The following is a 22,321-nucleotide window of genomic DNA, read 5'->3' as shown; positions in this document are numbered from 1 at the left end:
GACATGAGAAATATCCCAAAAATTCAAGAGAGTCAAGGGGCTACACTGAGTATGGTGGCTATCACCAAGGAGAAGGTGCTAGAAAAATTGAATGGTCTGAAGATGGATAAATCATCTGGACCAGATGGGCTACACCCCAGAATTCTTAAGGAGATAGCTGAAGAGATAATAAAGGCATTAGTGGTTTGATCTTTCAGGAATCACTAGAGTCAAGGAGAGTCCCAGAGGACTGGAAAATCGCTAACATGACACCCCTGTTTAAAAAGGGAGTAAGGCAAAAGACAGAAAATTACAGGCCGGTTAGGCTAACCTCGGTCATTATTAAGATTTTGGAATCCGTGGTGAAGAATGAGATTTCTGAATACTTGGAAGTGCACAGTAAAATAGGGCAAAGTCAGCATGGCTTCATCAAGGGAAGGTTATGCCTGACAAATCTGTTGGAATTCTTTGAGGAAGTATCGAGCAAGTTAGGCCAAGGAGAGCCAATGGATGTTATTTATCTGGACTTCAAGATGGCCTTTTCCAAGGTGCCACACAGGAGGCTGCTGTGTAAGATAAGGGCCCATGGTGTTAGAGGCAAGGTGATAGCATGGATAGAAGATTGGCTGTCTAGCAGAAAGCAGAGAGTGGGGTTAAAAGGGTCTTTCTCAGGATTGCAGCCGGTGACTAGTTGTTTCCACAAGGGTCAATCTTGGGACCACAACTTTTCACTTCATCCATTAATGATCTTGTGGTTGGATGGCTCGCCGAGCTGGTGCATTGTTTTTCCGCAGACGATTCATTACCATGCTGGGTAACCACAACATCCACAACTCGAGCTACAAATCTATTCTAAAACCTTGGACACTAATGACCTAGATGAAGGAACTGAGGGCATTCTGGCTAAGATTGCAGACGATACAAAGATAGGTAGAGGGACAGGTAGTACCGAGGAGGCGGGGAGGCTGCAGAAGGACTTGGACAGGTTAGGAGAGAGGGCAAAGAAGTGGCAGATGGAGTACAACATGGGAAAGTGTGAGGTCTTGCACTTTGGTTAGAAGAATAGATTATTTTCTAAGTGGTAAGAAAATTTAGAAGTCTGAAGCCCAAAGAGACTTGGGAGTTCTAGTCCAGGATTCTCTAAAGATAAACATTCAGGTTGAGTCAGTAGTTAAGAAGGCAAATGTAACTTTGGTGTTTATTTTGAGAGGACTTGAATATAAAATCAGGGACGTACTTTCACGGCTCTAAAAGGCTCTGTTCAGACCACATTTGGAGTACTGTACACAGTTTAGGATCCCATATCTCAGGAAGGATGTACTGGCCCTGGAGCAGGTTCAGAGGAGGTTTACGAGAATGGTCCCAGGAATGAAAAGCTTAATAAATGACGAACGTTTGAGGACTCTGGGTCTATACTCAATGGAGTTTAGGAGGATGAGGGCGGATCTAATTGAAACTTACGGAATACTGAATGACCTGGACAGAGTGGATGTTGGAAAGATGTTTCCATTGGTCAGAGAGACTAGGACCCAAGGGCACAGCCTTAGAGTTAAGGGAAGACCTTTTAGATGGAAGATGAGGAGAAACTTCTTCAACCAGAGTGGTGAATCTATGGAATTCACTGACACAGAAGTCTGTGGAGAACAGGTCATTGAGTATATTTAAGACAGAGATAGATAGGTTCTTGATTATCAAGGGGATCAAGGTTTACAGGGAGAAAGCAGGAGAATGGGGTTGAGAAACTTACCAGACATGATTGAATGGCGGAGCAGACTCGATGGACTGAATGGCCTAATTTCTGCTCCTATGTTTTATGGTCTTGTGGTTCTGTATATGTACTTAAATTAAGATTTATTTATTCAAATTATTTATTATGTGTTTGTCCTGAAAACAAAGTTAACAATAATTGTTTCATTTCCTTTCCCAGTTCTCAGTGGATTGTGTTCCAATGATTGCCCACATAAGGTCACTGTAAGTAATACTTTGAATTATATTTGTTAAAAAGTAACACTGACTTCTTAAAAATGTTTGATATGTAGCATAATTAAGCTGGTTATAATCGAGCTAGTTGGCTATATGAAAAATGTTTCCCTGTGCAGTCTACTGTGAAATTACAATACAGAGGACATATTACATAAAGTTCAAAAATTAAATTATTGAATGCTGCTTTGATGATTACAGTATAAATTGAGATATTAATCATCTCTTATATAAGTTAGAATTGTTAGTTTTATTTGAACAACTATTGCTTAACAATAGCATAAGCATTGAAAGTGAATCCAATATGGGAGTATCTAATGTCATACGTAGTATTATGAGTTAAAATCTTTTACTATAAAGCTCATCATTTTCAAATAATACATTGAACAGTCCAATGTATTTTTGGTAATTGTTTTCTTAAATGCTAATTATTTTTATTCACATAACCTAGGTTTAAGGGGTTTGGATAAGAGAAAGGAATATGGTCTATCCCTGTCAGAACGTTGGAATTAAATTAATTCCAGATGTTTTCAAAATGTGGACCAAACTATGTTAGCATTTGCCCAGAAAATAAGCATCTCTTGTTTTGGATTTGTTTTCCTGAAAAACATAAACAATTGTGCTATACAAATGAAAGCAAAATGCTGTGACTGCTGGAATCTGAAATACAAAGAAAGAATCTGCAGGTCTGGCAGCATCTGTAGGGAGAAGAACAGAGTTAATATTTTAGAGTCTAGTATGACTCTTCTTAGGAATGCTGTTACTCACCAATCTGTATTAAAAAGTAATTAAGAGTTCCTTGATGGTGTAAACAATTTAAATTAGACTGTAATGTGCAGGTGGTGAAAATGACTCTAAATGAGATTGTCCTTTTTTTTCACCCTTGGCAAATTCAGTGTTTCACAAAATGTGAACTGAATAACATGGAAGGAATATTGAAATCCTGTTTGTCAGGCTACTAAGAAAGCCCATCATTTTTTTTCTTCAGGAGTCAAATGAATCCTTCAAAGCCTTAAAGATCAGTGGATTTATAGCGAATATCCTGCTCCAAATCTGATTCCAGTTTTGAGAAAATAGAAAAGATGTGGATAACCTGTTTATACTCGATCTGATCATGAGTGGAACAGCACAGGAGTTGCTAGCATTTAAAATAAACATCAATTTTCAATGTCAGGAACCTAAGGGCTATTGCAACTAAAACAATATTCTGCTTCAATCTCAAAAATCCAATGGCGAACCTTCTATGGCAGGAGAGCTATGCATGTAAAGTCAAAGGCTACTGAGATAGGCAAGAATGTGGACTTAAGGATACAATAAGATCAGCAACAATCTTATTGAATGACAGACAGAATAGGCTCAAGGAGACAAATGGCCTATTGATGGTTCTAATTTAGATGTTCATGTTTTTTTTTGTTGACTATGCTAACTTTGCATTAATTTGCAGCCTGCTGCTAATTTGATTCAGAAAAAACATGTTAAGATTCCACTATTGAAACAATTGCATTTGATTCATCATAGGCAAGTAAAAGTTTAAAATGCAGTGTTGATAATCATTGTAAAACCTATACATTAATGGAACACAATTTATCTTGCAAGTGTTTACATTTTCCTTGTTAATTTTGTTTAAAGATTGTATGTTCACAGGGAGCAATCATTGAGGTGATAATTTTAGTATTCCTCAAACCAAGCATTAACCTACACAATTATTATGTACATATTTTTTCAAAATTAATCTTTAGTATATCGAAGCTTTTACATAAACAGTGTTCTGAAGTTTACTATCTTCTAAACTGCTTCAGTACTTTACATAACATTAAATAAAGATTGGTTTTATCATTTTACTTAGAATATTGTCTTTATATTCAGATAAGCCACAGTTTGCTCTGTAAATACCTTCCATGATATCCATTGTCCAGTGATTCCCAACTGGTTCCAAACTTATGCTCCTATTTTACTTTTACGGGTATTGAGTGAAATTATTGCGCATATGGCATTATCCAAATTTTACAAAATTTTGTAAAGCAAACTTGTCTTAGCAACCTAAGGGTTTTAACTGCATTGTTTGTATCATTACCATCAGCCATATTTTCTTTGTTCATTTTCAACAGAATTACAGTTGTCTTGCATCTACTTGTAGCTGGGTCGATATTAGCAGTCGGATACATTGTTTTCACACTGTTGTATTGAAGGTTCTAAAGCAGCCAGTAAACTAACATTGCTAGATATTGTATAGTGTTTAAACTGAAGCAAACTTTGGAGTAGTATGTTTTTATGGGTTCACATTTATTCATTTGTAATTTAATTCTGATTAGCTAGTGAGAAGACAATTCATACAGATGCAATAAATTAAAAATGCCAGCAGTTGAATACTTTGGTTGATTTCCACAAAGCTGTTAATCATTAAATTGACTTATTGTTTATACAGGATACTTGATAATAACCTAGTCAATACTGTAAGCCTACTTGGAGCAGGAAGAACCAAATACATTGACTCATGTTCCTACAACAGGGATATGGTATATTATTCTATTCATATTTGGGATTTAGGTTTTATTTGCTTTACAAATTATTTTGGCCCTGTGTATCTTTAAGGATGGACAGTGGTCGGAATTACAAACTACTCTGTAACAGCAATCATTTCCACCTCAACTCTTTATTATATTTGTTAATTATTTGAATGATGGCATCAAAAGTTGTAAAACTGAGTTTTCAGATTGTATAAAATTAAGAAAGACAATGCAGGTGGATGCAAGAAGTTGCAAAAGGACACTGCAGAAGGGGAAAGGTATCACAAATGAAATTTGATCTGTATAAGTATCAGGTTTAGTACTTTAGACTCATGAAAAATAAATCAGTATTTTCTAAGTGGCAAGGAACTATAACTGTAGGACACCAAGTAAGTTTGAGAGTCAAAGTACATAAACCATTAAACTGACAGAAATTTTAAAAGGCTAATGAAATGTGAGTTTTTGTTTTAAGGGGCTTGAATACTATTGGAAGCAAGTTCTGCTCCAGTTCTGTAAAACCCCTTTTTAAATGTTGCCTTCTCGTTAGGGCACCATAATTGGGAAGAATCGAATTACTTATGGTACGACACATTGCAGAATCACCAGAATGATATTGGAGTTTAGGCAGTTAAATTTTGAGATCAAGTTGTATAGTCTGTGCATGTATCCCTTTGACAATAGAAGACTAAAGTATTTAAAGGGCATGAAAGGGGTATTCACCAACGTAGAAACGTCATTTTAAAATTAGAGCTAGGCTGTTCAGGAACAAAATTAGCAGCACTTTTTCACAAAGATAACAGAAATTTGGAGCTCTTTACCCCATCACCTTCCCCAGCCAAAGGTTATGATTCCTGTTACATGTGGAGAATACAAAACTCAGATGGCTAAATTTTTGTTCGATAATTTTATCTACAGATGTAAGTAAAGGCAGGTAAATCAACCATTACCTAATTGCTGAATACTCTCAAGGGCTGAATTGCTGACTCCTAATGATCTCCGGTTCATACATCATGACAGGGTATACATATCAAACTGTCCAAGGACCCCTTGCAACTGAATTATTTGTTTCTAAATACTACAGTATGTTACACTTTCGTAGTCAAGTGAGTTGAATTAGTGTCCTATCAGAATTAAATTCATGTGCTAGAGTTAGCAGTCAGCCAACTGAGTAATTTTTAAAAATGTCCTGAAATAGTGACAAGACTTATGAGAAAATCTCCAAAAGCTATGCTGTTCTGCTTTCCAAAATTTCCTTTACCGCTTCTCCAAAATAGCTATGTAGTTTTGCTGTTGCCAAAGGGAACTTAATGCATGTACGCAGGTGGGAATTTGTGACGTTCTAGCCAAGATTGGAATTCCCATTCACAATGTACATTCAACCTCCAACTGAAGCAGTACAAGAGAGAAGTTGGAGCTATAGTGCAAGAGCAAATTAGGATTGGTTCAGTGAACTTGAGATGGAGAGAAAATGTGCTAACATAAACTGGGAAAAGAATAGGACGAATGTGAATTGAAGTGATGGGAAATAAGAACGCTGTAAAAAGGTGGGCAAGGATGATTTGAATGCTTCTATGAATGAGGAAAGGTAATTTTAAAGCAATCAACAAGCGTATTGATAACCTTTTTTACACAACTTCTGCAATCTTTGGTTGCATCTTTTCATGTCATGATAAATGGATGGCACTAATTATTTAGTACAGTTACAGTAGCCTATAGTCTGTCTGCCTTTGCACTGAAGTCTGAGTTATCAGAAATTCCCCGATTCACAGCAACATCCTGTACAAGGAATATGGTAGGATTTGTGTGAACAGAGCGAGCAACTACATATCTCCCTTAAATAGCCAGATTGCATAATCTTTGCCGAGGCATGTGGAGTCTGAACCAGGAAGTATCTTTTAGGAAAGTTAACTCATTGTAAAATCATGTACAGAAAGCAAAACATAGAGAAGTAAAGAAAGAAAGGATTAAGTGAGAGATGAGAAGCAAATTATTTTAAACTATTTTAAAATTGGAACCAAAAATTAAAATTAACAAATGAGACTCGACAGGCAAATGGTTAATTTTCAGTGCCTGAGAGGTTGTTTAAATAAGTTCTGTAATAAATTTTAATTACTAAACAAAAAGCTTACACTGGAATAGCCAAACACTAATTTTCTGTCATGTTTAGTGGAAATTTTTCATGTAAGTACCACACAACATCTTTCTGTTCCCATGTGTCTCGATGCTGAGTTTCTTTGTAAGATACAAGGATATTAAAACATTGGGAGGGCCAAGGCAAGCTGGACAGCAACCTGCACCCACACTGATAGCAGGTCGCTTATTTTGGTCGTGAAATATGTATTACAAGGACTGAACAAAAAATCTGGCAAGAACAAGTAATTTTAGATCACCTTTCACGTATTAATAAATCACTAAAAACAGAATGTCCTAGTTCTGCATGGGTAGAAATGTGGAGGGCGGAACTTAATTGCATGGGAGGTCAAAATTTACATTTCTGACAACGGATTAAAGGATTTGTCTTACCCCATTTCACTGGAATTATAGTTTCAGATTCTGAAATCTTGTTATCAGTAAGCAAATGAAATATATCTTCAAAGATCTGACTCTGTATACGAGGGATGTACCTCGTGGGGTAGATATCTTTCTGGGCACTGGTAGGTACATGCTGCTTCATGCTTCTGACAGAAACTACATCATTAACAGACTGATTCCAAATATATGTTTGAACAATAACCCTGATAAGGTACAAGGAATGTAGCATATTCAGGGCACTACTTCATTAGCAAACTAAATCAGAACAGGTATTAACCAGACCAATGTATTGTGGGAGCATGACTGTCTAAGAAATATAGCCTCTCCAGAGCAATGAGTCTGCCCAAGAGAGGTGGAGAAACTAACTCACCATGTAGTTGCTGTTGAAGGCAGGCAGGAGGGTGAAAAAGTGGGCATTTGCCATCTGCAAAAACACGGCTTGGAATGCACACTATGCCTGTGGCAATAAACATCACAACAGAATTTACTTCTTCACAACCAGCTCCTTTCAAAGTACAACTGGGAAGTTGTGTGGCATCTCCCAATCAGTCACCAACTAGTTCATGATGAATTCACTGGTTCCCTTTCCAGGAGAGTACATAAATTTATGCAGTTTACCGTGAATCCAGAGAGCTGTGGGATTTGCATCCTTTGCTGGTTTTGTTATGTCCAAGGGCAACTGGTTACACTCGTGTGGCGCTCTGAGCTCCTGGCATCATCCAGCCAGATTCCTGAACACGAAGGGATTTAACTCCTCCTGTGTTCAGCTTGTGTAAGATCACAGGTGATTATTCCTGTAGGTGTGTGTCTGCTTTCCAGGGAATAGTTGTGTTGTTTACATTCTGCACATTCCAAAGTGCTGTGAATGTTTGTTCCTCTCGCATCATGTCCAAGGTTGGCTCATGGGTTACAAGGGGTATTTCCAGAAGCCACAGCTAATGACCCTAATGCAGAACTCCCAAACTTGTGTCCATGCATCCTGAAGGGCAATGATTGAGCAGACAATTGACCTACTGAAGATGAAGTTCCCATGCCTTGATCACTGAGGAGAAGTAGTCTTGTATTTGTTGGACTCTGTCTCCATGTTGTTTGCTATGTCCTGCATAACCTATCTGAATAATGACATGGGGGAGATGGACAAGCCAAAGTAACAATCTTTCTTTTGAAGGTTCTTGAGGTCTACGCATTGATTTTCACTGACAAATCTTTTTTGTGTTCAGGAACTTTCTTTTTCATTCTCACTAACACCGATATTAGGTGATGGAAGAACATTACAGAATAACATCATGGAATAATATTACCCACCGTATTTGTGTTCCATATGAAGTATTTAGATTTGGACAAAAGCAGAATTAAGATTTCGTAGACAATACAATACTTAAACTGCCGCAATTGGCAAAGATACCCTCTAGGGCACAATGTTACACCATTCAGGCAATGCTGATGATTTTTTGCCATCATACCAATAGCTGTTGCCAGCCTAGTCTGTGATGGGAACAATGTAGACTATTAGAAGTTATATTTTTCAAAGAAGAATCGTGCAGTATTGTCTTTTGTTTGTGTAGTTCATCATTGGGTACATTTTTACTCACATAATGAAAATTACCCAAGTTATAATATGCTTTGGTCAGCAAATCTATGGATAGGAGCCTTAATACATTCACGTTTTCAGGAGCAATTTGACAAGCTGCATTCTCATCATCCTGATGTTTGTTACAAAATAGTAGCAAACCAATTGAAAAGCGGTGATTGATTTCAAAAACTAGTTCAATGAAGTAATTCAAAATTTGGAAAGAAAGAATAAAACAAGTGTCTATAGCTGGCAGATTCTGCCTGGCTCTAGATATTTGTCCTGGCTGTGATAAATTACTGAAATAAACAGAAATAACTGGAAGGAAAAAGGAGGATGAATTTGTTTCTTGAATGCAGTTTGAAAAGAAGTGAGAACTTTCTTTAAAGAGACAACAAGGTGCAGGGCTGGATGAACACAGCAGGCCAAGCAGCATCATAGGAGCAGAGAGGCTGATGTTTCGGGCCTAGACCCTTCATCAGAAAAGGGGGAGGGGAAGGGGGTTCCGAAATAAATAGGGAGAGAGTGGGAGGCGGATAGAAGAGGGATAGAGGAGAGGATAGGTGGAGAGGAAACAAATAGGTCGAAGAGGCGGGAATGGAGCCAGTAAAGGTGAGTGTAGGTAGGGAGTTAGGAAGGGGATAGGTCAGTCCAGGGAGGACGGACAGGTCAAGGGGGCGGGATGAGGTTGGTCAGTAGGAGATGGAGGTGCGGCTTGAGGTGGGAGGAGGGGATAGGTGGGAGGAAGAACAGGTTAGGGAGGCAGGGATGAGCTGGACTGGTTTTGGAATGCGGTAGGGGGAGGGGAGATTTTGAAACTTGTGAAATCCACATTGATACCATTGGGCTGCAGGGTTCCCAAGCGGAATATGAGTTGCTGTTCCTGCAACCTTCGGGTGGCATCGTTGTGGCACTGCAGGAGGCCCAGGATGGACCATGTCGTCTGAGGAATGGGAGGGGGAGTTGAAATGGTTCGTGACTGGGAGGTGCTGTTGTTTATTGCGAACCGAGCGTAGGTGTTCTGCAAAGTGGTCCCCAAGCCTCCGCTTGGTTTCCCCGATGTAGAGGAAGCCACACCGGGTACAGCGGATGCAGTATACCACATTGGCAGATGTGCAGGTGAACATCTGCTTGATGTGGAAAGTCTTCTTGGGGCCTGGGATGGGGGTGAGGGAGGAGGTATGGGAGCAGGTGTAGCACTTCCTGCGGTTGCAGGGAAAAGTGCCGGGTGTGGTGGAGCTGGAGGGGAGTGTGGAGCGGACAAGGGAGTCACGGAGAGAGTTGTCCCTCCGGAAAGCAGATAAGGGTGGGGAAGGAAAGATGTCTTTGGTGGTGGGGTCGGATTGCAGATGGCGGAAGTGTCGGAGGATGATGCGTTAGTTTTCCAATGTTATCACTCGGGAAATAACTGCAGTTTTTTATGAAGATCCTGAAATGTCTGAAAACTGGAAGAAAGATTAATGGGGATGCTTTCCTGGCCCTGTACCCACATACGCTGGATTGCCAGAACTTAACAAATATTCTAAAATTTTGGCAGATCACAGCATTTATCAAGAAAGGAACCCATAATTTTCCCCATTCATACATTGGAACAAAATCTGCAGGTTCCTTTTAATGCTGTCTGTTTGATCCCTCCTGATCTTCTATTATTCACTGTGTCCAGGTGATCCAGTGTATTTAGGAGCTGATGAAAAACCTTTATAAAATGCTGTCAAACCAGAGCAAAGAATTTTAATATTTAGTAATTCATTTCCAAGTTTAAAAAAGGCATAAGAACAGTCAGTGCAGTAACAATACTGGTTAAATATATACTACAAATACTTTGCCTCACTTCAACCAGCTGTAACCATGATTTGAGTGAAAGCACAGTAACAAGGCACTACTGTTCTGTTTGAATTGTACCTTAAAACAGGTGTTTCATATCATCAAAAGTACGGTTTAGAGTAGTGAACTAGACATTTTACCTTTTCCATACAAGCCCAGAAAATCACAGTTATTGGAAAAAGGAGGGGTTGATAGAAACTAAGAGGTTAATTTTTTGGATGCCCCTGGGATCTTACCTGCTGGTTGGAGACAGATGAGAATCCCATGCACCTGTTTTAAAGAAGGCCCATCAAATAATGTGTCACTCAGGCAGCAGCCAGTCTTCCCCAGCATTAAGGACCAAGGAGGGTTACAAGTCACGCACACCCAGAGCTGCCAGCCAATCAGAGAGCATAATTGAACGGCAACACACCATGGAGGTGGTAGCTGGTATTGATACAATATCCGAGAGCTTAGTAAATGTTTGACAGCAGGAAGAGAATTTCAAGGTAGGGGGAAAATGGCCAGAAAGAAGGGGATTGGCTATCAGCACTTTAGTGCCTTTGAACAAGGGTCTCGCAAGTACTCTTCATTTGATTGCCATATTGTCCACGTGGTGAGCCCTGCCCTCACATCATTACTTTAACACTTGCAGCAACAGCATGAGGTGCTTAACTGGGCATTACTTGTACACTTGGCACTGTACACGTCATTTGGCAATGGGGCAGGCAAGCCATCTGGGGCCTTCCCTGGTTAGACTTAATCGAGGTGGAGGCAAGAGGAGCAGCATATCAACAGATCTCTGATTGAAACCTGGCTTGACTGATCATATTTCATCTAAATGGTACTCATTTTAATTTTACAAGACCCTAATTTATTTTAAAGCTAAACATGCTAAATGTAATCTAGAATCAATAATTTATTAAATGTAATTCGCCATATTTCACAAAGCAAGGAGGTTGGCCTCCATGAACTGACACTGCTCGTGTAGAGTCTGTACCTGTGCTATTTACATAATTCTATATTATTCTGTATCTATCCAACTGAGCTGTCTGTCTGTCTTTTCACTCATCCTCTCTTTTTTTGAGGATTGACCCATGGGCTTCCATTGAACTGATCCATGCTTACGGACAAAGTGTTACAATCAGTTGGCATTGCCTTTTGTAGGATGGCTGACTAGGATACTTTACTGCTGTTACTGCCTGCTGTTGTTAGAAGAATTTGTAAGCTTATAGTCAACCTGCTTAGCCACTTTATGAATGCCTTCCATGACAGCAGGTCTTGCCATGGGACTCTAATCCAAAGCTTCTGGCTCAAAGATAGGGATTCTATCACTGCATCATAAAGTTTCCTAGCCAACCAGCCAACTGAGTTAACAAACCCTAAATAGAAAATAGAAAATTACATGGAATCGACAGCAGAAAAATACACTGTTCAGCTATTATGTGTGTTAGTGCTGCTTGTACTCTGCACAAGCATCTTTGGGTTCTAAATACCACATCCCACGTTGTTTCCAAACACACAACTCCCCTAAATTCTATCTTTCATGTGTTACTTTCTGTCTTATATTTATGCCCCCTTGATATGGACGTACTTGCAAGTTTTCCCACATTCATAATGTAGAAGTTTTCCAACACCTCTCATTATAGACTTCTCAAAGAAAAGAAAGCAAGACTTTTCAGTATTTTCTGATAGTTACATCCTATCAATGCTGATAGCATCCTTGTAAACATTGTTTTCTACATTTTCTCATGAGCTTCAAAATTTTTGTAGTATGGAATTCAGAACTGTAGATAGTACTTCAAAGAGTGCCCTCAAAGGTTGTATATAAATTTAACATTGTCTCCTTACTTTTGTGTTCCCAGATATTTTTCTCCTTCATCTGACTTATTCTCCTTATTTTACAGCCAAGGCGAACTAAGTCATACTTCACGATATTAAATTGTATTTGCCACTTATCTGCCCAATGTGCAACTACTTGTGTCTTCTCATATTTTGGTACAGTTCTTGTTATTAGTTCTACCACTCGTCCTCTGACTCCTACCACCAACAACATCAATATCATTTACAATTTTATATTCATACTATACACAATGAGCATCAATGAATTGTATTAATTCCTGCAGGCAATCATTTTACTCTGTTCCACAAAGCTTCACTGAACTCTTATTTTGTTTACACAAAAGTAGAAAAATTCATTAAATTTAATGTATCCACTTATTGATATAATGAGGTTTAATGGAATGTTCATAGTAAAATGCAAGAATACACTGTAAAGTAATATAATTTAAACTGACTTCAGTATAAAATCGATTGAATATTGATCTTGTACATGTCAGTCCAGATAAAGCTGAAGCTTGGATTTTCCAACGTAGCTAGAATACAAGCTTTTTATTCGCTGTGGGATGTGAGCGTCACAGGCTGGTCAGCATTTATTGCACATTTCTAGTTGCCCTTGAGAGGGTGATGGCAAGCTGCCTTCTTGAACCGCTGCAGTCCATGTCCAGTAGGTCAACCCACAATGGAATTCGGAAGTAATTCCAGGGTTTTGATGCAGGAACAGTGAAGTAGTGGTGATATATTTCCAAGTCAGGATGCTAAGTGGCTTGAACGTGAAATTACTTGTCCCCATGTATCTGCTGCCCTTGTCCTTCTAGATGGAAGTAGTCACAGGTTTTGAAGATGTTGCCTAAGGACCTTTGGCGAAATTCTGCAATGCATATTATAGATAGCACACATGGCTGCTATTGAGCGCCAGTGTTAGAGGGAGTGGATGTGGTGCCAATTGAGCAGGCTGCTTTGTTCTGGATGATGTCAAGTTTCTTTGGTGTTGTTGGAACTGTACTCATCCAGGCAAGTGAAGAGTCTTCTATCATGTTCCTTACTTGTACTTGGAAGAAGGTAGACAGGCTTTGGGGATTCAGGAAGTGGGTTAGCCTCTGACCTGCTCTTGTAGCCACTGTATTTATATGGTGAGTCTAGTTTAGTTTCTGGTCAATGATAGCCCCCAGGATGTTAATAACGGGGGGAACCAGTGATGGTAATGTCAAGGGGGCTGTGGCTAGACTGTCTCTTATTAGAGTTTGTTATTGTCTGGCATTTGTGTGATGCGAATGTTACTTGCAACTTGTCTGACCAAGCCAGAATATTGTCCCAGTCTTGTTGCATCTGAACATGGACTGCTTCAGTATCTGAGGAGTCATGAATAGTGCTGAACATTGCGCAATCATCGACGAATATCCCCGCCTCTGACCTTATGATGGAGGGAAGGTCATTGATAAAGCAGCTGAAGATAGTTTGGCCAAGGACACTACCCTAAGGAACACCTGCAGAGATGACTGACATCTGACAACTGCAATTATCTTCTTATATGCCAGGTATATCTCCAACTAACGGAGATTTTGCCCTCTGATTCCCCTTGATTATAGTTTTGCTAGGGCTCATTAATGCTGTGGAGGGTTGAATGTGACCTTGATGTCAAGAGCTGTCACTCTCATCTATCTTCTGAAATTCAGCGCTTTTCTCCACGTTCGAACCAAGGCTGTGATGAGGTCAAGAGCTTTGACCCTAGTGGTCTGAGTGCCGCTGAGCAGGATGTGACTAAGCGGGTGCTGCTAGGTAGCGCTGTTGATGACATCTTCCATCACTTTAGTGATGATTGAGAGTAGACTGATGGGGCGGTAATTGGCCAGGTTGAATTTGTCCTGCTTTTTACGTACAGGGCATACCTGGACAATTTTCTACATTGTCAGGTAGATGCCAGTGTTGTGCCTGTACTGGAACAGTACTACTAAAAACTATTTATAGTGAATGCATCTGATGCTTGTCTGGTCATAGACAATGGGTGCCAAAACTAATCTCCGTGGAAAAATACTGCATTGTAGTGAAAGATTAGAACGTGGTCTTAATGATCAGAAAATGGATCATATAATGTACTTTAAAAATGACTTAACCATCTGTTTGTGTTTTGGTTTAAACAATTAAATTTTTTTTAATCTGAAATTACTAGAATTCAGTAGATGAAGAAGAAAGTCAGTTTAGTACACAGGACTACCGTGTACTGATTTTAATGCATTATCAGAGGAAAGATTTTAATGTCTTAAAGAGCTATGTTGTAGATTCACTGAGAGGAAACTAGCCAAGAATATAATGTGATACAAGATGTGTGATTGATATCATTTTTAGAGTTGGATTTTAAAATATTGGCATATGGGTGGGTTACTTTTGTACAGGGTTTTTAATATATAATTAGGTTAGACAGTCCTTCATAACAGTGACCTAAAATGCACGTATCAGAAAACAAGGTTCTCCAGAGCATTAATGGGAAATTGCTTATTGAATGACATTAGCTTGCTTTTATTACAGACTAACCAAGGATTTATTTTAGCTCAGAAAGGCCCAAGATTAGAAGATTATAGGGCACCTTAAAGAAGACCTGACTGGGATCAGAACCAAGTAAAATTTCTCTACTGCGAAGGAACAAAGAACAAGAACAGTACAATACAGGAACATGCCCTTTGGCCCACCAAGCCTGCGCCAACATATGATACTTTTCTAAACTAAAAACATTTTGCTTCTATGCAGTCTGTATTCTTCAATTCCCTATTCATGTACCTGTCAAGATGCCTCTTAAATGTTGTATTGTACCTGCTTCTACCACCTCCTGTGGCAGCACATTCCAAGCACTTACCACCGTCTGTTTCAAAAAAAAAACTTCCCTCACACATCTCCTTTAAACTTACCCCCTTTTCCTTAAACCAATGTCCCCTAGTAATTGACATTTATTCTGGGTAAAAGAATCTGACAATCCATTCTATCTGTGCCTCTCATAATTTTGTAAACTTCTACCAGGTCACCCCTCAGCCTCTGACGTTCAAATGAAAACAAGCCATGTTTGTCCAATCTCTCCTCATACCTAATACCCTCCAAACCAGGCATCATCCTGCTAAAACTCTACTGTACCCTCTCCAAAGGCTTCACATCCTTCTGGTAGTGTGGCGACCAGTACTGTGTGCAATATTCCACATTGGCCTAACTAAAGTTCAATACAACTGCAACATGACTTGCCAATTTTTATACTTTATGCCTCGAATGATGAAGGCAGGAAAGAAGACAATGAAAAAGGAGAAGGAAATGATTTTCACCTATAGGGTGGTAGAAATACGGAATGTGCTGTCTGAGAGGGTGATGGAGGCAGATATTCTTGCAACACAGCACTTAAAATGCCAAGTGCAGGTAAATGGGATTAATATAGTTTCAGAGGTAGTAGGAACTGCAAATGCTGGAGAATCTGAGATAACAAGGTGTAGAGCTGGATGAACACACCAGGCCAAGCAGCATCAGAGGAGCAGGAAGGCTGACGTTTCGGGCCTAGACCCTTCTTCAGAAATATAGTTTGGTGTTTGTTGGTTGGCATACACATGGAAGGCCAAAGGGCCTATTTCAGTGATGTCTAGAAAAGGGAATAAAAATCAGCCAATGAACCAAGAAGCCAGCTGTGCCATTGTTCTGATAATATAAGCTGGTCTTTCTTGCCTTTCCAATAAGAAGTATAGAACAAATCTGGAAAAGTACCATTACTTCAGTTGTAAGATTTAGTTTGTGCAATTTCCAAATGAGAAGTGTTTGGTTAGACATTTGCACATTATCAAAAGTTGAGAAATTCTAAGGTCTCAAGTGTTGCTGGTATACATGTAAGAAAAATTCACAGTTCAGAGGAAATCTGGATAGAATCAGTTATTGTCAAACTTAAAGATTTGGCATAGAGGAATGGTTTCTCTGGGTTTAAACCTATAACAGGTAATGTCAGAAAAGCGGATGAAAGCTGTCAAATCTCCAAGGTTTTCCAAAATTTCCTAGCTTTTAGAAATGTTCCTAGCAGTTGAAAGTTAGCAAGTGAAATGAAAAAGTGAAAGAAAAAAGTGTACTCCAGGCCAATTAGTTTGACTTCAGTCATAAGGAAAATGCTGGGATCTATTTATTAGGTCACAACTATGCACTTGGAAAATCATGGAATGATTAGAAAGTCCAACATGGTTTTATTAAAAAGGAAATTGTGTTTGACAATTTTATTAGAACCTATGGAGGATATTGCTCTGGGTTAGGTAAAAGGAACCATTTGATGTAATAATCTTGCGTTTTGAAAAGACATTTGACAGGGTGCTACGCAAAAGCCTAGTGCTAAAGGTATGGATTTGAGGTAATATAGTAGCGTTAATGAAGGAATTATTAACAAAGAGCTGGGATAAATAGATAATTTTCAAGTTGATGGCCTATAATTAGCAGAGTGCCACAAGCATCAGTGCTGCAGCTTCAGTTATTTTGAATCTCTATGTATGACCTAAACAAAGAAACTGAGAGTAACACATCTACATTTGCTGCTGATACATAGCTATGTGTGAATAAGGAGGATGCAAAAAGGCTGCAAAGAGATAGTAAAAGATGAAAGGAATAGGCAACAAGGTGTGGATCAAGTATGAAATTAGTCACCTTGGTAATATGAAAGGAAAACAAGAATGTTTTATTTAAAGGGCTTGAAACTTTTAAATGTTAATATTCAGAAACTTGGGTGTACTTGTACAAGGAACGTAAAAGGCTAACATGCAGCCACAACAAGCAATTAGGAAGCAAAGTGACATGTTGGCTGTTATTGCAACGGATTTGGAAGTATGAGAATAAGGGAGCAATGCTTGTATAAGGCTTTGGTGGGACTATTCATAGAATATTCTGCAGTTTCATATTTATGGAATAATTCACTTACAATGGAGACAGTACAACATCAGCTAGATTGCTTCCTGTGATGAAATAAGAGTTGTCCTATGATGAGAGATTCTGGACTTTAGATTTTCTTGAAATGTACATGATTCTGAAGAGGCTTGACAGGGTAGTTCAGAGTTCTTGTTTCCCCTTGAAGATAAATCAAACATAGTCTCAGGATATGAGGTCATTCATTTAGGCCTGAAACTAGGAGAAATTCTTTCACTCAGTAGGCTGTAAATTTTTGAGGGTTGTGCATGCTGCACTGTTGAGTATATTCAAGGCTCAATGAGATAGATTTTTGATCTCTTAGGGTAACGAAAAATACGTGGGAAAGTGGAGTTGACATTATTGAATATTGAACAGGCTCAATGTGTTAACTGGTTCTCTCCTGCTGCTATATGTTTTTAAAATGACTCCCCAATCATCAAGAACATCTTTCCTGAGTTTACCTTGTCTAGTCCTGTTAGAATCTTACAAGTTTCTATGAGACCCCCTTCATTCTTCTAAACTCCAGTGAATACAGTCCTAACTGATCCATTCTCTCTGCATACATCAGTTCTGCCATCCGAAGAGTCAGTCTGTTAAATGTTTGTTGCACTCCTGCCATAGCCAGAACAACTTTTTCAAAAATGGGAGACCAAAACTGCACACAGTATTTCAGATGTGGTCTCCCAAAGGCCTTGTATATTTCCTCTGAATGCAGAATTTATTTGGAATTATTGAGTGAGGAAAGGTTTTAGGAAATATTTCTTTATACAGAGGATTATCAGAGCATGTTACATTTTTTAAGGAAAATTGGAAAAAGAAGTTTCAAGTTGTTGATGATACAGGCATGTAACACAGCCCAATGGGATTAAGCGCTTCCTCTTAATATGAAGAAATTTAATCAATTGCTCAGATTTCACTTGTTTAAAGCATTATTTGCTAAGTTGTATGTGCAATGTGTGTAGACTCACTTGATTTATGTTTCTTCCTGTAGCCATTTGGGGTGAATCAGCCTGGGCCATATATCATGTACACAACTGCAGATGCAAATGGATACCTTAAAAATGCATCAGGTGGGTAAAGTTAAAACTCGGGTCTAATATAACTTATTTTTGCAATTTGTTTTCACTAATGTGTTTAACAGAAGTAATTTTATCAAATCACTAAAAAGAAATAAAATGAATTGAACTGGGATGACTGAAGGTACTTCAATAAGGTATCGCATTTGAAATTAAGTCTACCAAATAGCAGCCAGGAATTGTTTCTGAATAGCCCTCAATGAAATACAATCATTCAATTTTAATAATCCCTCACCAACAGGAATTTTACATTACTTAATTTTAAATTCAGTGTTGGATGTGGCCCCTCTGGTTCATCTTGTTAATTAGTAGATCTGTGATTCTCATGTCTATAATTTCAATATTTTATATACAATGAAGTTGGTTCTGCCTTAAGTTCATGTATCAATCATAATAAACATACAAACACTAAGCATTCACATTGTCCATATCAGCTTGCTGAATGAAATTTTTAAATGCCAAAGGTTCACATCTTGTGTCCAAAGTTCAAGCTGGACAAGGCAGGTCACCAAAGTGCACCAGGTTTTAAGCTTATTTCACAACTTATCTGCTCAGTCACAAGATTCTGTGAGCTATACTCTCTGGTAAAACAGTAACTGTTTCTTTCCTGTTCTACAGTCTACCTACTGACCTATCTCCTGATTTCATCTTGATTTTCCGTGTTCTGATTTTCAGTGTTCTCTTCCAGCATACTCTGTGTCCATAGTAACCTGCTCAACTATCTAAACTTAAGTCGTGTTATGCAACTACACTCAGTTGCTCATGTAAATACTGTACTTGTGTTAACCCCTATAGTAGCTGTCTAATTTTGCTCAGGCCATTTATTTTTCAAAGATATATTTGGCACACATAATGCTCCTTCTAAACTGGCTAATCCATGATGTTTTCACTCATATCACATTTTGTTTTCTATTACCCTTAAAGCTGACATAGCTTCAAATTATAAATTACAATAAATAAAAACTTAAAATTATTGAACTGAAAATTATCATTGAGTTTATGATTTGCAGATTTTGTCTTCTATACTTGTCCTGCTCTTTGAAAAGTTTCAGACAACAATATTATTCTAACAGTCGACCAAATTGTGTCAAAACAATGTCATTATTCCTGACTTTAAGACCATGTTTCTCATAGTAAAGCATAACTGGTAAAAATTATGTGTGTTGTGTTGATGCGATGCATTTAAAGGCAATCCTGTAGTGCCATTGTCCGCTATGAAATGGCTTGGTTTAAACGTCAGAGAATTCAGCACAGGGAACAGAGAAGGAATTGAAGTTGCATTTGAGGAGTAAACCCAGGAAAAGACAGTATTTTCCTTACACGCTACACTAATATATAATGGTGCAGCAGGCAGACATATAAGAATGTAGAGATAGCAAGAACTGCAGGTGCTGGAGTCCAAGACAACACCATGTGAAGCTGGAGGAACACAGCAGGCCAGGCAGCATCACAGGAGCAGGAAAGTTGACATTTCGGGTTGGGACCCTTCTTCAGAAAAGCCTTACTTTTAGAGCTATCACAAAGCAATTTAATTTGCTTTGTGTAGACTGAAGAGGTATAGTTGTTTTTGACATATAACAATATTGTGTACTACAAATATGTGAATTAATGCCATGGCCTGGATTTGTGGTAATAATAAGTAAGTGCTCACTATTATTTTGTTAGTAGGATTTGTGGCCTTCTCACACAAAAGCAAAGTCAGGAAGTCATTATCTGATTTATGTAACTGCTCCATATATTTGCTATACTGCTTCCCTACTGATAAACTCAGCATTGAAACATGTGGAAAGCTGTGACATTTGCAGTACTTACTTAACACTAGTTACCCATAAAAAGTGCCTGGAGAGCTTTGGGCTCACACATTAAAATTAGCTGAATTTTGAACAACGTGATAATTCTTAATTACTGCCAAATTATTTTAAATTAAAAATATACTTCTACACATGTGAAGTCTCCTTTCTTCAAATTTTAATTATTCTTAGATTTTTATTTTAAAAGCTACTTTTTCTTTGTTAAACTGTAGAAACGCAATTTTATTCCACAATTCAGGATCAACCATTACAATGATTAAGAAATATTTTGCTGAACACTTAATGTGATATCATTCTAGGCTATGGGCCAAGCGCTGAGAAATGGGATTCAGGTACATAGGTGTTGATGACAAATGTGAACATGGTGGCTGCAAAGCTTCTTTCCATACCGTAATAGTCTATGATTCTATGAGAGATCCTTGTGTGCCCTATCAGGCATGGCCCAAACCTACCTGATTTTCTCTGTCTTCTATAAATAATGTAATAAAAAGGCTTGAGTCAGGAACATGATGGTATAGTTTCCACTTGCCTGGATACAACAACATGGAAGAAGCTTGCCATCATCAGGATAAAGCAGCTGACTTGTTCAGCACTTACCTTCCACTACATTCAACATTTACTCCCTGTGTCACCAGTGGCAGCAATGTATGATTAAGATGCACTGCAGTAACTCACCAAGGCTCCTCTGACAGCACCTTCCAAACTCGGAACCTGTACCATCTATAAGGAGAAGGGTAGCAGATATAAGGAAACACGGCCAATTACAAGTTCCTGAACAAGCCACACACCATAGTATCATGGAACTACATTGCCATTCCTCCACTCTTGCTGGGTCAAAATCTGGAGCTCCCTTCCTGTAACAGTACTGTGGGTGTCCCAATGGTCCCAACACCCCAAAAGCTGCAGCACTTCAAGAAGACAGCTCACTGCCACCTTCTCCAGGGCAACTAAGGGAGGGTAATAAATGCAGACCTAACCAGCGACATCCACATTCCATAAATAATAAGGAAAAGTCATAAACAATAACAAGATTTCCTCCAGTTTCTAGTTTTATGAAGCTAAATTAATACATTCAAAAACAAATTGCTCAAGTCTGCCAAAAAAAGGTGATCATAGGAATATTCTCACAAATTTTGCAACATCTTCAACATGCAGCAACAAAAAGGTATTTTTGCAATTGTGATGTAAACTGTGTAATCTATCAATATTTAATATCATTTACATTAAATTTTTGAATTTTAAACTAGTATGTTGGGTTTATGTGTCTGGAGTTTAAGTTGTGAGTATTTTTGTAGCTCTGCTGATTTTAAAACACAGAATTAGAGACTTCCTGGAGATTGGATTTTGATTTCATTGGGAGAATTTATAATGAACAAAATCAATGGTGTAGCCTTCAGATAGAAGACTCCGGGGGGGGGAAAGATTTAGACTTAGGAGAATCACCCATAGCTTAGAAAGAAGCTTTTTACTTTTAGTTGGGGCGGTTTCTGGAAAGCTTACTTGAAGTTGGATGGGCAGAACTGTTGCTCCTGAGAAAGGGAGGTTATTTTAGGACTGTTAAGAAAGAAGTTGCATCAGTATAAGCAGTTCAGCTGAAAAATTCCAGACCCAGAAGTGCTTCGTTATAACACTGAAGAGATTATTGAGGCTGAGAAAGTTTAAGCTCCAGGAAGAGGCTATAGATTCTCAAGATGGGAATTGAAGGCACCATTAAATTAAGCCTTCAGATTTGAAAGAGAAGGGAATTCTCTGTGATATTTGAGTACTGTAAAGGAGGGTTTTTGAGATTAATGAGATTGTATTTTAGCACGTGTTTTGAAATCTTTAAATTTGTATAAAATGTAAATAGTTTCAGTATTCTATTTTATCTTCATTTTGTTTGTGTTATAAGCTTCTGTTTTATTATTAAACCCAATCTGCAACATTACTAAGCATGTGTGAGGTGCCAGAGGACTGGAAGGTGTCTAATGTTGTGCCTTTATTTAAGAGAGACTGTAAGGAGAAGCCTGGGAACTATAGACCTGTGGTCTGACATTGGTGGTGGGTAAGTTGTTGAAGGTGATTCTGAAAGGTAGGATTTCCATGCATTTGGAGAGGTAAGGAATGATTAGGGATAGTCAACAAGGTTTTGTGCAAGGGAGAAATGGCTCTTAAACGTAATTGATTTTTTTTGAGGAAGTAACCAAAAAGATTGATGAGGGCAGAGCAGTAGACATTGTTTACTTGGATTTTACTAAAAACTTTGATAATGGCTTGGTTCCGCATGATAGACTAATTAGTACAGTTTGATCACATGGGATTTAGGATGAGCTTGCC

At 38.5% G+C, this 22,321-nt stretch overlaps 1 protein-coding gene across 1 annotated transcript in view; it reads left to right on the top strand.

Moving 5' to 3' along the window:
• Positions 1-22,321, top strand: part of itfg1 (integrin alpha FG-GAP repeat containing 1) — a 170,018-nt gene that overhangs the window by 109,389 nt on the left and 38,308 nt on the right. The window contains exons 4-5 of the mRNA XM_048605953.1: positions 1,907-1,950; positions 18,110-18,188. Of these exons, the coding sequence (XP_048461910.1) occupies positions 1,907-1,950; positions 18,110-18,188 (123 nt within the window). The remainder of the gene's footprint in view (positions 1-1,906; positions 1,951-18,109; positions 18,189-22,321) is intronic.

The sequence above is a fragment of the Rhincodon typus genome, chromosome 15, assembly GCF_021869965.1.
Source record: "Rhincodon typus isolate 14 chromosome 15, sRhiTyp1.1, whole genome shotgun sequence".
Classification (NCBI taxonomy): Eukaryota; Metazoa; Chordata; class Chondrichthyes; order Orectolobiformes; family Rhincodontidae; genus Rhincodon; species Rhincodon typus.
This window is presented reverse-complemented; position numbering and strand designations above follow the sequence as displayed.